The following is a 16,071-nucleotide window of genomic DNA, read 5'->3' on the forward strand; positions in this document are numbered from 1 at the left end:
TGTGACAGACTTCACCAAACAGCTGATATAAAAATCTGATTTCGTTTAGGATATATTACACATTCGTTGGTTTCTCCCTACACGAGGCTGAGGATATGACATCAAGCCACAAGTGTTTCAATTTACTTGTTGTTTGTTTATCAAACTGTTGATTTCCTTTCATGGTGATAGCATTTGCAAATGTTGCGGGTAAAATATTGAACCTCTTAAAGAGGGGTTGAAATGGGAAAATGTATATGAATCAACGTTTTCTATACACTCGTAGCTCTCCTTTGAAACCCACTTTGTGTCAAACGAAGCTTGCATCCTCGAGGATTAAACTATCAAAAATTCGAGGGTAATAAAAACTTTTTAAAAATGGTTGTATATATGGTAATGCGGCGTGACGTCAGTCGAGGAACTCAGCTCATACCGGGACGCTATTACATTCTTAAACGTCTGAGAACACACAACATTACACTGTTGCAGTGCTCTGTAGGAATTGGGGCTTTGTTTTTACGTCATTTTATCTCGTAACTGCATGTTAAATATTCGTAGCCGCTTTTCCAAAAGATGACAGAAATCGAAGAATTTGGACATGACTCGTTCAAAACACTACACATGCACAACGTTACGAGTGCCTTTGGCCTATACTATTGCCAAATTACTTGTTATGACAATAGCCTAGGCCTCCTTCTTGCAGCAAATGACGATTTTTTATTGGTAACCTAATATTTTGCATAAAACTTAAAGCCAGTTGGTTTTAGAACAATCAATACTAGCTCAGCAATTTTCTTTTGTGGTAAAACTGGCGTTGTGTTATGATTTTACGTAACAGATGATACAAGTACACGGGCGTTGTGTTATGATTTTACGTAACAGTTGGATGACACAATTACACGGGATAGCCTGTTATGCATCGTCTATTAGTTAGGTCTAGACCCCATGTTACCACTACTGGTACTATAGGGTTGCAGTTGCACTGTACAGAATGTCACATTTTCTTTGCACTGTAAGTAACAAAATTCTAGAAGCTTCGCTTCGAAGTTAACTTAAGTAGCAGGATCATCGACATTCGAGATAATTTAAATCATATTATGGTCTTAATAACGGTGGTTTTGTTTATGCTCGGGGACTTCGATCGGCAGCGACGCGTCTCGGCCATCGGGATCGTTTTAAAATTCTTCTACAAGGGGCTCAATTGATAGGGAAAATCACCAATATCTTCATCACCCTCGAAAACTATTTCCTACTCTTCTTCCTCAATGAAGGCCCATTTCCTCGGAATCGGGAAGATTCGGGAGAAAACTTTCAATTGATGAGGAGAGTGTGTTGTAGTTACTTGTACCATGGAGGTAATACTGTTTTTACCTCCATACTTGTACGTAGTAAACTGTATGACTCCTTAACAGGGAATACTTCGACAGCGAAATTCTGGCTCTTGCAGCTGCATTTACGGGAAGTACTGAATGGGTGCACGTTGTAGTAATGTAGATAAACCATTATAAGACATGAAAACCCACCATTTCATCCCCCTCTTTAAGATAACTTTATGATGTCACTGGTTTCAGAGGCAACACGGTTCACGTTTACATTGTAAGTATGAACATAGAACACCGCCCTTAATTTGGAAGATTGACATATGGTCCTCAAATATAGTCTTGCTTCGATAAAACGACTTGAATTTGGTTGTGGAAAAAACACGCGTGAACATATAGAACACCGCCCTTACTTTGGAAATTTGAAATATGGCGTTTTATCATTTGCGCATTGAAAATGTATAATAAGTCATTATGAGAGTATCTTTGATCACTTTCTGATGATAATTGTATGGCTGTCAACCTGATATAGGAGTGCTATACAGAGTATGGTCTGGACTCTAATGGTGCAACATAGGCTTACATGCATCGTTAATGAGGAAAATGTCGGACACCTTCGATCGGTCTTTACAATTGTCATTGCTTAAATCCAGGTTGCTTTTTTATGCCCCTCTCAATGTCAATTGTCTGAAAGTTCTCTTGAAAAATTCTCCAAAAATGAGACTAAATAGGACTATTGTAAACGTGAATGGATGGAACTCCTCAATTTAAATTGTATGTATAGGCTATCTATTGCAGCTAAATAATACACTTTATGGTTGGATTGAAATCCTCAATTTAATTTGTATACATAGGCTATCTATTGCAGCTAAATAATACACATTTTTGTATAGTACGACTAGAATTATCATTTTACATCCAATCCCTTCTTTGGTGGATAAACTGGCATCAATTATGGTTTGTTTGGTATCTAAAATTCCTTTGGATAGTATGATCCGCAAGAAAAAGAGAGGAGTTACGTTTACCACAGTAACATTTATCACCAATACAATTTTCAAATATTGTAATAACAGATTCGTAAATAAAGTTTCTTCAACTGAGCGATCTTCAGAATTTGCTTTAATCCACTTACTCTCTTCTTCAAATATAGTATAATTGCTTTAAATGGTGTCAACTTCGAGATCATGGCCCTTGTGCTTGAGCTAGATTAGAAAGAGGTACTTATGAAACCCACAAGTAATTCATCCTATTGTGCTCTACCATGTACAGTTTATCGGAGTTTATACAGAGATATTTAACAGTGTGAATGGATCTCAGCCAATTGGGACTACTTCCTTATGCGAAGTGTCCCTCTATCCGGTAATGTCGTGGCAAGCTTCAAAGCACCTTTAGTGAAAATACAATAGAAACGGGATATTACAAGTGGTTTTCAAGCACAGTACAGTTTATTATATGACATGCATAAAATAATATACGACTTGCTACGTATATATATATATATATATATATATACATACCGGTATATATACCGGTATATATATATATATATATATATGTAAATATATATATGTAAATATATGTATATATATATATATATATATATATATATATATATATATATATACATATATATAGGCAATGTTCTGCGTAGCACTGAGAATTCTAGTGGAAAAAATTGCAAAGTTTGCAAGTGCTAATAAAGAAAAGAAACACGACGTTTCGGGTATAAACCCTTTAACAAAGTGAGCAAAAACACTACAGAAACTGTAAACAGCGAACGAAGAAAGATAAAATGGTCCAATGCACACACATGAAATAAGCGAAAAGTAGCAGAGTGAAAGGACTTACAACAGATCGAATTTGGAGTTTAAACCATAAGGGGATAAGGTGCCAAGTCCGAAAATAAGTCTATTCTCGGATGAATCCGAGAAAAGAATTTGTTAAAGGGTTTATACCCGAAACGTCGTGTTTCTTTTCTTTATTAGCACTTGCAAACTTTGCAATTTTTTCCACTATATATATATATATAGTGGAAAAAAAAATATATATATATATATATATATATATATAAATATATATATATATATATATATATATATATATATATATATATATATATGTTTCTTTTTTTTATTAGCACTTGCAAACTTTGCAATTTTTTCCACTATATATATATATATATATATATATATATATATATATAAATATATATATATATACGTATATATATATATACATATATATATATATATATATATATATATATATATATATATATATATATATAAATATATATATATATATGTATGTATGTATGTATGTATGTATATGTGATCTTCCCGCAAGCAGGAACTCGCGAAAGAAGCCATGGAGGCTTGTAGACTCGCAAGCTGACCGAAGCCAATCTCTCGGCACACATCCATTTAACGTCCATGTCGGGAAGTTGTTATTGAACAACACCCTTGCCAGACGACACACATTGCTGTCGGCGGGGAATCGAACCGGTAACTAACTATAACTAACTATAGGTAACTAACACACGTGACCGTTCATTCACCCTTAATGAGCATAGTAATAGCAATTTGAAGTTTCCCATCGTTTAAGCTCTTTATTTCGAAGGTATTCTTTATCAAGAGTTCTTCACTTCAATAGGCTGATAATTTGGAAGCTTTTAGTGTTAATTCCATTCATTTGTTGGTAGAGATAATATCGTCGTTCGTTTATAGTGCACGAGTATCATATTAAAAGTGCCCACTAAAAGGACTAAAATCAAGACGAAGAATTAACTCCCTTTTTCTAATTTAAATGTACGATTATCTCTCACAAATACTCAAAGAAGTTGCGACTCGAAAGGCAGTAAGTTTTGATTGTGATTTGTGAGTGGGGTGGGAGGAGGATGGGGGAGGGGGCAGGCATGCGGCGGGTCCGGGTTCAATCATGAGGGACCGAGGAATATGGTATTACAAATAATATATTCTCATTTGAATAAATACCTCAAAGAACAGGTCCTGTCGTGCAATAATGTCTCCAGTGCCACACCTGACTATCGATACCAATACACACACCTACACTGAGCTGTAACAACAATGAACATATTACCAGAAAGTTCAAGGTAAACTTTTACTTCAGGATTCAGAACTATTTAAAATTAATTGTTAAATTGTGCTGATATGCTTTATGTTTTTTGTCAAGATAGATCATTCTTGAAATACATTCCCCTTGATTTCCGCTAGTAATTATGTAAACAACTGTTAGTAAACGAGCTTACGTATGTACTTATATATAAAATCGACAGATGGCTATTAAAGCTACCATTATGATTTGACAGATGGCCGGTAACGTCACGCAATATTAATAATAATACTTTACATAAGTAAATTAATAAATTAGCACAGCTCTGGTTTCTCCACAAAAGTTCCATCAAATTCAACACAAGAGTCACAAGGGACCAAGCGACAAGATTTCATAATCATAATTTATTCATCTCTTGACACAAATATCAACAAAGACCTAAGTAAACATAGCCCGACCTGGTGCCTACGTTTAAGCATGGAGCTATAAACGGTTTAAGATAACGTTTGTATGGCATGGAGGCAGGTGCCACATGTATATTATATAATGGACTTATGTATGTCCTTCTCACCATGGACGTGACTCGATGAGCTAAACAAACCCATCCACGCGTAACAGTGATAATCCTGTTGATTAAAGGATAGTTAATATGTCCAAGCTGTTGGTTGTCCATCTTGTGCTGTAAAATCAATTAATTGACTTCCACATACGAACAAATGAATTTTAAAACCAACTCAAGTATTGTGCTCGAATAACGCTAGAAAATCTAACAATGGTCACACGTGTCCAAACCTAAACAAGAATTATCTTTCACTTTTGTTCTCTTATGTAAGATTCCACAGATGTAGGGGAATAATTCGAAGGTCCATTATTTCTAAGAAATTATATACACACACACACACACACGCACATATATATATATATATATATATATATATATATATATATATATATATATATATATATATATATATAATAATAATTATTTAGTACTCATGTTTGATTACCCTTTTTTTTATAACAAATTGGTATTTTTTTATTACACATTATTAACTTGTTGTCATCCAAACTTTTAACGGATAGTAACAAATTTATCATTTATTACAAGAAAGTAATCATTTTATTTGCATGCCCCTTATAGGCTTTCGTACTATATGACCTCGAATAACTACGTTGGGCTGGTACTGGGCAAGTATTAACAATTAACAGGAATTACTCCGTCATGCGACAAACTAACGATACTTTACGCTTAAAGTGCTTACCTATGACGGACGTAATTAATAAGCAAACGAAACCAGTGTCTCTTAAATGGAGCACCAAGGCTTCTGTAATTCGACGAGAAATTTTCTTCGAATTACGTTTACTATGTACGTTTACTGAGTAATGTTTCATAGTTTGCCTGTGAAGTTAGAAGGATGAACGATTTTTGTAAACCTCAGTAGAAGATTTGGGAAATAGTATCAGAGGCAATCATTTTGAGAAGATTTTTGTTCACTGTCGTCTGAACTGAACAGAGAATCATATTTTTTTTTGTTCATCAGTGTATTGTTTCGTAAGTCCACCTATACTGTCCATAACAAATTAATAAGCAACGAATAACCAGCCTTTCTGTAAGTAATAGTGATTGTCCGTTATGACAGGAAACACACCATACTGAAGTGTTGGAGATATATTGTTGTTTTTGTGGATAATGTAGTTTAGTCGCCGTCGAGATGTCTTCGTTTCAAGTGTTGTTTTACTTTATCTCGATTTGCCGAATATATTCGAATGACATACCGGTACTTTCAGCTGCAGAAGACTTTTCATGTAAGTCATCTAAATTGCTTTGTAAGTTTTTACTTTAGATTATTTGTGAAGAAATTGGGCCTATGTTTTATATGTGGACGGTAATGAGCAGACCAATTGTAAAAGTCAATTCAGTACAAAAGTTTGTCAACATATCTCTGGTACTGTATTTTACAAGAATATAAACAACAATGAGCATTCACTATACTAGTTTCACTCTCAGTCACTGGTGCGATTTTGCAGGCATTCTAGCCCCATCTTTTCTCTTTTAAAATAAGATTAGAAAAGAATAAGAAAAATAGTCGTAATTTTGTTTACATCGTGTAGGTGTGCATGGTAACTGCATATATGTATTTTTTTTATTCTGAGTCAAACAAATTTTATTTTGGCGTCTGTTTGTCTCTTTTCGTTATTGTCCGAATTTAAATTTAGTTTGTTGTCTTGATTCAAGCTGGCTAAAAGTGGAAAGGATCTAAGGAGACCTTTGTTTTGCAAGGAGTCAACACCAGTATAGTCGTTTTTACGAGGTACTTTAAAGCTAGTCAATTATATACCTGAATTTTCGAATAAACAGGTTTACTTCTATATCGGCTTTAGTTGTCAGCAAAGAAGTTAAATATTGTTCGTTGATGTGAACAAGAATCAATGCTGTATTAACGACTGTTATATTTGTTCACTGTGACGTCAATAATCAATTTTAGCGGGCTTGTGACACTTTATGGAATTATATGGCTTCCAATTTACCAAACTGGTGCTAAGAATACCCAATTAGACAGTTAATTTTTATATCTGGAATGTCTTCCAAAGTTTTTTCAACCTTTGAGGAATCACTTGAAAAGCAAGTGCAATACAGTGAGTTACATTGACATAAATGGATCGATATATATCCGTCCATCCATCCATCCATCCATCCATCCATCCATCCATCCATCCATCCATCCATCCATCCATCCATCCATCCATCCATCCATCCATCCATCCATCCATCCATCCATCCATCCATCCATCCGTCCGTCCGTCCGTCCGTCCGTCCGTCCGTCCGTCCGTCCGTCCGTCCGTCCGTCCGTCCGTCCGTCCGTCCGTCCGTCCGTCCGTCCGTCCGTCCGTCCGTCCGTCCGTCCGTCCGTCCGTCCGTCCGTCCGTCCGTCCGTCCGTCCGTCCGTCCGTCCGTCCGTCCGTCCGTCCGTCCGTCCGTCCGTCCGTCCGTCCGTCCGTCCGTCCGTCCGTCCGTCCGTCCGTCCGTCCATCCTATCTATTCATAATTCTCTTCAGTTTTCGTTTCACAAACAATCGCTCCAAATGTTGCTTTAAATTACTATTCTATTCGAGATGGACTCGAAGATATTCCGAAACTATCAGAACGAATTTTACGGATTAATTCCCCGCTGATTAGATTTCACACTGACCTGTACACAATTTTCATGCATAATAAGTAAAGGAAAATAGAAGGGGTAAATACTTCAATATTCAAGGACTAATCACAATGCGTGTCAAACCATGCAATCACGCACCATAGGGAAACAATGCACAGATAAAATTCTATATAATAATGAAGATTTATTGTGCATAATGATGACCATGTCTTATTAAGGCATGCACTCGGCAAACATTACTCAGGCAAGATACATTTATAAACCTACATGACTGTGCTCGATTCCGCACTCTGACTCGAGTACATTCCTTTTGGTTTACAATTGTGTTGATCTCGGTGGAGGCTTGAGTGGGATGGGAGGAGGGGGGGGGGGGGGATGTTACTTGAACCGAGTCGAGAGAAACCAAACTGCATATCCTCTCAAGTGCCGGCAAGTGATATAATTACATAATACAATTACATAAGTAATACCGTACATTAATATTAGACGGCTTTTGACAGCATTATCAAATTGTGGTCGTTTTCAAGGTCAACTCAATTCCAGCGTTTCATTTTTGGTAGCTGTCCATTTGCGACTATTGTATGCATACATGCATATGATTTAAGGAAGTGGGAAAACAAAATGTCTATTGTTTCTAAGCCAAATGCAAAATAACTTACTTTTCACTAAAGGTTTAGTAATTTCGTATGCTTATACAACTTTGGAAAATAAAATTGCCTGATTAATGTTACATCTGCATATTCTGTACATCTAATTAAAACAAATAATCCAGTTATTTAGAATTTATTTGAATGTGTTGTGAACGTTTCCGCAGGACCAAAAGATTGGTTGACTACAACGATATCCGAGTAGGTACCGTATGTCGGGATATTATGCTTCATTTGTTTGCACTGGACGAAGACTCAATTTGTATACTATGAATATAGGAAAGGCATACGTGTCCAAGATATACTTAATTTAATGACTGTGGGCATAAGATGAATTTTGAAATCTTTTTACACCGTAATAAAACACTGTTGTACCACTTATAATATTTGAGAGATGACCCATTAGGCATCTGAGGCTCATTAATTAAAGTGACTGTACTACTTAGACTAACACACATATTATTGGCTCAGTTCCTCAGATACAACACAATACTCAAGGGGAAACTGTTGTTCGCTTGAGGGTAAAGATTAGAACATGTTTTGGTTGAGTTATGTCATGTATGTATGTATTTGAGATCCTCATGCAAGCAGTCACTCGTGAAGAAGCCTCATTGGCTTATCAAAGCCGCAAGCTGACCGAAGTCAGTCTCTTAGATTCATATTTAACGTCCATCATTTTGAATTGTGAATTGTCATTTTGAATTGTCACCGAGCTAACACTCCTTATCACAATTTACAAAACAATGATCACAATTTACAAACACGGATTAACATTAACACTGAAGCCTGCACTGGGGAGCCGATGTCATCAGCAATTTTGCTTGAAAGTAGCATTGAAGAGATTTAGCCTGGTTTAAAGTAGAACATTAATGTCAATTTTATCTTTCTTCTTGGACTATGACGTATCAATGAAAGTATTCTGCATAAAGTCACCCTTCAATTAAATACCTCTGATATATCATGTATGGATATCATTATGTGAATCAATGATGCTTCGGAAGAGAGAGGGGTTTGGGAGGTGGGGGATTCATAGAATAATCCCGTAACATTTCAAAGCGGACACACCTTGAAAACCAAAATGACTATAAATCATGTATTGATAATATGGTCAATTTGTGTGAGCAGAAGAACCTCTTAATCCTAAGAAATCTAAAGAAATCATTTTTGAGAACATTAACATTAAACATCAAGGTCTCATTCAGACCAGGGATGAGAAAACTTATGTTCAAGGCTCCATTGTTGAGCGGGTATCTCATACTATGTACTTAGGACTAGGAGTTGATATTGACGCCAAGTTAACCTTTACTAACCATGTATCTAAAATGATGTCTAAGGTGTGTTATGTTGTATCAACGTTGGCATACATTACTCCTTATTTTCATTTTAATGTAAGAGATTAGGTTTTCAACTTATCTCTACTTGAAAAGGACAAGAAAAGAATCAGAAGTTTCTTGAAATACTGCTCAAATATATCTAATCTCGACTATGAATGCCTGGTTGGTAAAGTAAACACTGTTGCTAAAAGTGAATTCATAAGACCAGCTAAGAATATGCATACTTCTAAAGATCACCCACTTGAGTTGATCTCTCTGTGCAATAGAAGCAACAAGTACAATACGACATCCTACTATCTTGCCAACTTTTAGAATTATGCTTTTAAGAACTCATTTATCCACAGAGCAGCCATTTATATTCAAAATGGGTTCTTAGAATCTCTGTTCTAATCCTTTTATACTTTCAAAGTTCTAATCCTCCATCTTATTTCATATTTGTTCATACTTTCATGATTGTACATTTTTACGTATTTTATGTATCATTATTATGTGTCCTATTTATAAATTTTGTAATTTATACTGGAATAAAGAAATTGAAATCGAATACAAAGGGGAACTTGTGAATCTGGTTCAAAAGGATCATAGTCGATTTTCAGGCTTGAGCTCAGACTTGGAATCGAATTGTAACTTGGTTTTAAAGTAGACTTGATACAAATAACTTTATATTCTGTCTTGTCTCAGGTTCGACTTGCTCTGGATTTATACTTCCTTCTACACTTCCATTCAATCTTTAATTCTATTAGCGTCTTACCGCGTGACTGTCACCTATTCGCTTTAGATGGTATGTTATTGTGTCTTAAATAGGTCACTTTTTAAAGTTTTTGGAATCGATGAGACCAGCCAATTAGCGCAGATTTACCTGCATACGAACGACGTATAAGGAGACACAAACGATACTGTCATTAATGGTCTATAAGATATATAGATATAAATGTCATGAACAATTTCACAGTAATAAGAAAAATAATTTTCCATTTGGGAGATATGACTTGATCAAGTCTAAGTATGACGTTATCGAGCCACATGTGTTTTTCTTTTTATATTTATTTCTTTATTTATTACAATGTATTTTTCCAATAATGGAGATGGGTATTGTAAAGTTGAATCTAAAATATATATTTTTCTTAACATAACCAAATAATGGCAGTGGTTTCAATGTCACCGATGTTAACATTATTACCAATTAAATATGAGCATATGACTATAGTGATGGCACTATAACATTACAGATTTACAAAATAACTGCACCCAGACTCGATTTATAATAGGATATCTACCAAACGGAGCAATATTTTGCTTAGCTTTGTGGGGGAGTTGTCCTTTATAATATATATATATTAGCTCAAGTTAATAATTGGGGTTGTGTTCCCTTTCAATAGAGGTAGCATTGACTTACCATTCAGACGTTTACCCAAATCTCATGCTTTACAACATAGCATACAGCCTAATTCCACTTCCCAAATAACGTTTCCTATGACAAGACTGAATACCACCGTATAGATGGCATTCACATTGGTAGGAAAGATGCGGTATGAAAAACATCCCATCCATTGCCATTTCTGTCAGAATTTAAGTTCAAGATTTCAATCTATTTCTCTCACAGACAATTTGGACGAAGCTGCCTCCGTTATTATCAAGTCTCCAGGATTTCCCTTCAATTACCCATCGGATCTGAACCAAAATTGGACATTTATAGCGAAATATGGTTTTCGGTTAGAGTTACTAGAGTTTGAACTAGAAGAGGGTTATGACTTTCTTTATATTCGCTATGGACTAAATCCTGACGTCCCAGAATCCAGCGTCATCACTTTGTCTGGTTCATATGATGAAGGCAGAGAATATTACATTGGTGCACCCGAAATGTGGCTCTTCATGACGTCAGATTCCTCTGTACAGCATCAAGGGTTTCATGTCAATGTGTCAGCCTTCGACATTTCATCGATTGGTAATATTCATCCCTAACACTTACGTTAAATGTTTGTCAACGTTAATTTGTCCAAAGTCTCAAGAAGGAATCCACATTAACACATAGAAGTGTAACGATATATTCCCTTTCGTCAATAAGTACAATACATAAAGTTTGTAAAAGTTTATCATATCTGCATGATCTAACACTTTCTATTTGTCTTCTGTTATGGCTATGTGTATTTATCTTTCTTTGTATGACCGTTTTGTACCGAGAGACGGATAGGCGAGCAAGAATACAAAGGCCTCGACTAGATAAAGTCGCATCTGTATTGCACGATCCGTGAAACTACAATAAATATATATATTAAATTCTCAATTAACTTAGTACAAAAATATATGACGTAAAGATTCGATAAAATCGCAAGCAGTAAGAAATATACAAAGTATCACATAAAGACAAGAAACCTACTGAATATAGACCAGACACTTTCTTAATAGGGCAAGAGGAAACTGTGTTCCCTCTTTTACATGGACCCTCGAAATGAATTGAATTCATTTACTATACCATTGAAATGACACCGATTAAAACTTAAACACGAAATATCAAATACAAAGGAATCACAATTATTATTATTTTAGAAACACAAATTTTGTCAAAACACAACAAACACAATACAAATGAATTTCAGAACATGCGTTTTAACCATAACTTTAACTATATCAAACACTTGATGGCCCCTCGTAGCAAGTCTACACATTCGAGTTTTCTACCAAAACAATGTTGTGTATTGTCAAATTGTGTATCGGCCGCTCAAGCACTGTCACTTTACCCTTACATTTGCCTTTATTATCTATAGGTATACTTAATGCCACACATACCTATACCTTTCGTAGACAGTTACCATCATCCTGAATAACATCTACAACCCTGGCGAATGGTCATTTCTATCTAGGCAAATCTTCGTTCTTGACCAAAATATGTTATTTATCTCTAAGTTACGGGCGGCTTAGACCACTTTTGACGCGCTTGAAGATTTTGCAGGTACTTTACTCTCCACCAAGACCAAGCAAGTAAAGAGGGCGCCATAGTGTTTCAGCAGCGTTCGACCCTCCTTCACATACCAAGGACTCAAATAGTCTACACCACAATAGGTAAATGTGGGGAGATGCCTATACGCGATCTGCTGATAGATCTGTATTCATTGCATCTGTGAAAACTACAATATATATATATATATATATATATACATATATATATATATATATATATATATATATATATATATATATATATATATATATATATATATATATATATATATATATATATATATTATATGTTAGGGTGTCCGCGTACAGAGCGGGATGCCCGTGGTTCGAATCCCGGTGGAGGCTGTAAGTTTTTTCACTGTTCTTGATTTTCCAACTCATTACGATTTTCATATATATATATATATATATATATATATATTGAATTCTCAATTAACGAACAATATACATATAATGTAAAAAATCGATAAGTCGCAAGCAGTAAAAATATAGTATCACATAAAGACTAGAAAATACTGTGCAAACCTCAAAGACACAATTCTAACAATTTGTCTACACTGTACATTTAATACTCCATTAACCATATATAGTTAAAACGTACCTCTTTGGTATATCCTAATCCTAACGCATAATACACTCATAATAATGCAGTAATTAACACGGTAACACTATAATATTACATGTGAACATGCTTCCACACCCTGGTATATACGGAACAAAATATAGAAACTTGAGGCATTGCTAATAATTTATCATGGCACTGAACCTACGCAGATTAAGAATGCGAATGAACCTTTGATCTGCTCTTTATATCAAGCAACCAACAGATGACGCAGCAGAAGTCATGACCTTACCTACTAAATATACACGAGGCACTCCATTCTAATAGGACAGGAAGAAACTATGTTCACTCTCTTACAGTTTGTGTTAAGTTTTCTGGCTTATTATTTACACGTGTTAGCAAATAGGTCTACGTGTAATATACCGAATATCTCACATAATTAAAGTCACGTTTGAAAAGTACAACTTTATTTAATTTTATTCTTTCTTTCCCCCATACGATCAGACAATTGCGACGACATTTGCAACTTCAAGGTGGGCTGTCTATCTGTCTATCTGAATTGTAGTAAGTATAATACAATATGCTATAGTATTACTGTAAGAAAAATATTGTGCATATATGCAATGTATAATATGCAAATTATATATATATGTTCATTTGAAATAAACCATTCGAGCATTAAATATGTGATATATGAGTCCAAGTGTAAGAACGGATCCTACACAGAATAATGGAACAACCATTGATATACTAATTATATGAGAATGCGTAATTTGGGATCACATCGGATCCACGGATCTCCATTTATGCTACTAAACATTGCTCACTTGCCCAGAATTAAAGCTGCGCTTGAGTTGATATCGACTTGATATGCTTTCACACTTACGATTTGATTTCAGAATTAGTTATGTTTTATAGCTATTCCGGTTGTCCAGATATTTACATGTCAAAAATGCCAAATCTCTATAGTATACTCCTTTAAGGTTACATCAGTGGCGTAGCCAAGGGGCGTGGGGGGGGGGCGACAGCCCCATGAAAGCTTTTCGCCCCCAGTCGCCCTCCCACTGGGATTTTTGGTGTCGAAAAAAAAATTACATGTAGTGTCTCCACAGAAAAAACAGGGTCGATGCGCACAGGTTTACAAGAATTTACCTAAATGGTTAACACTAACCCTAATCCCTAACATACAAATATATACTAATACAAACAGCCATTCAGGATCTTGTAACCATCAGTGCGCATTAACTGATCAAACAAGCTAGTGAGCTATACTATACCCTTATAGATAGGTGGTTTCCAGGCAGGGACGTAGCCAGGGGAGCAGGGGAGCGACTGCTCAGTGTCGAATAAAATGTTAAAAACTGTTGTTTGTTTAACATGGTATTTTGCCAGTGCTCTTTTGATCTTGAATAATCGTCAGCTCCGTTAGCTCGATTATAATCGTAGTAACTTTCAGGCCTACTGATTCAACTATACTTACTTAGTTTGGCAGCTGCAACTAGCTAACTTTAGCCTATAGCCTATTATAAGTCTACAGTTGGCCACTGCGTAATAAAATACATATTGCCTACCTAACCGCACTCGATGGAGTGTCACGAACCGTATGCACAACTACGTCGACAACGTTCGTTCTCATCCTTTCTATGATTCGTCCTAAGTTGTTGCACGAACAGCATGTTATGAAGCTAAGCTAGCAATCTTATGTGATACGCACTTCCTATAAATAATTATTACACTGCTAATACACTGCGATAACGATATTTGTTTTTAGGCCACTGCACATCTGCAGATGTGCAGTGGCCTAAGGGGGGCTGTCTTACAAAATGTGAAAGTTTATATTGTCCATCAGTTAAATTCGTCAAATGTATTAAAGTCCAGACATTGGACAATAAACAAGAATCATCCCACTGGAAATATTGTAAAAGGGCACTATGTTTGTCCTTCTGATAAATTATGTAAAAGAACATGTAAAAGAATTCAAACAGGAAACAAAATCTGCTGATAATATGATATCATATGATAATGATGAAACTGGCAAAACATTGCACCAGATCGCATCTAGGGACCTTCAATTGTTCAAAAATATCACACCCCCCTTAGACCCATCCCCCATATCAATCGCAAAAAGTGTTCCCCCTTTCAAATTCCTGGCTATGTCGCTGATTCCAGGTACTGGAATGCAAAAGAAGATGTTAAAAGGTAAAAAATGCTGACATCATACACATGTTTCTCACATCATTGCTCGCGTCATTGCCTCGATAGTCTGTTACATTTTCAATCGGGTTTTCACTTCTGGGACGTACACTGATGCTCTTAAAACCGCTTAAAAACCAAATTTCCAAGAAAGGAGACAACACTATGCTGAGAACTACCGGCCAATCAGTCTATCACTCTAATAATATTTCAGATGCAATCTTTGATGTCAGTTTGACATATAGTTCGGTCATTTCAGTTTGTTACTTGGCTGAATGCCCAGTCAATCTTTCCTTATTTTCCACGCGCAATTTGCAGATTTGTCGAAAATGTCGATGCCGGTGTCAAACTCACAAAAGATATGTCATGGTATTTCAAAGTAACTTACCAGACTGTTTTTTTCTCTCTATTTCACTAAACTATTTCATGACCATATCAAGACATGGGATCTCAAAATAAAGGATGTTGAGAAAACTTTAGAGCTTACAAGGCCTGGGAAGTGTCATTCCCAACGATCGAGGAGGCCGTTTAGCTAAAAATTTGGGGGGGGGGGCGCTGCGCCCCAACTCATGGTGGCGCTCAGCTTAGATAGTAACAAGATGCCCTCCCAGGAAATGGTCAAGCCCCCGGCGCCCCCACTGAAAAAATCCTGGCTACGCCACTGGGTTACATTGATGATGACGCTGGCTCGCCAGTTGTGTATATATACTATACCCGAGTCAACCGCATAGAGTATAGCAGTTGTATAGCTGTTAAAATGTTTATTTTTGTTCAGGGGGAGGATCCAACATGGTCGTCGGCTTTAAGGATCACACTGTGCCATACTTCCTCCATTATAGAATAATTTAC

General features: G+C 35.9%; 1 protein-coding gene across 2 annotated transcripts in view; it reads left to right on the top strand.

The window, feature by feature from the left end:
- The first annotated feature begins 5,790 nt into the window (after positions 1-5,790).
- Positions 5,791-16,071, top strand: part of LOC139962700 (uncharacterized) — a 110,089-nt gene continuing 99,808 nt past the window's right edge. Inside the window, exons 1-3 of one of the 2 annotated variants that reach the window (XM_071962896.1) lie at positions 5,791-6,176; positions 11,113-11,454; positions 13,534-13,593. In XM_071962896.1, coding sequence (XP_071818997.1) covers positions 6,083-6,176; positions 11,113-11,454; positions 13,534-13,593 — 496 coding nt within the window. In that variant the 5' untranslated portion in view covers positions 5,791-6,082. Of the gene's footprint in view, positions 6,177-10,196; positions 10,291-11,112; positions 11,455-13,533; positions 13,594-16,071 lie in introns of those variants that run through there. The other variant, XM_071962897.1, reaches the window with a different exon arrangement.

This window comes from Apostichopus japonicus, chromosome 21 (assembly GCF_037975245.1).
Source record: "Apostichopus japonicus isolate 1M-3 chromosome 21, ASM3797524v1, whole genome shotgun sequence".
In the NCBI taxonomy this organism is placed as follows: Eukaryota; Metazoa; Echinodermata; class Holothuroidea; order Aspidochirotida; family Stichopodidae; genus Apostichopus; species Apostichopus japonicus.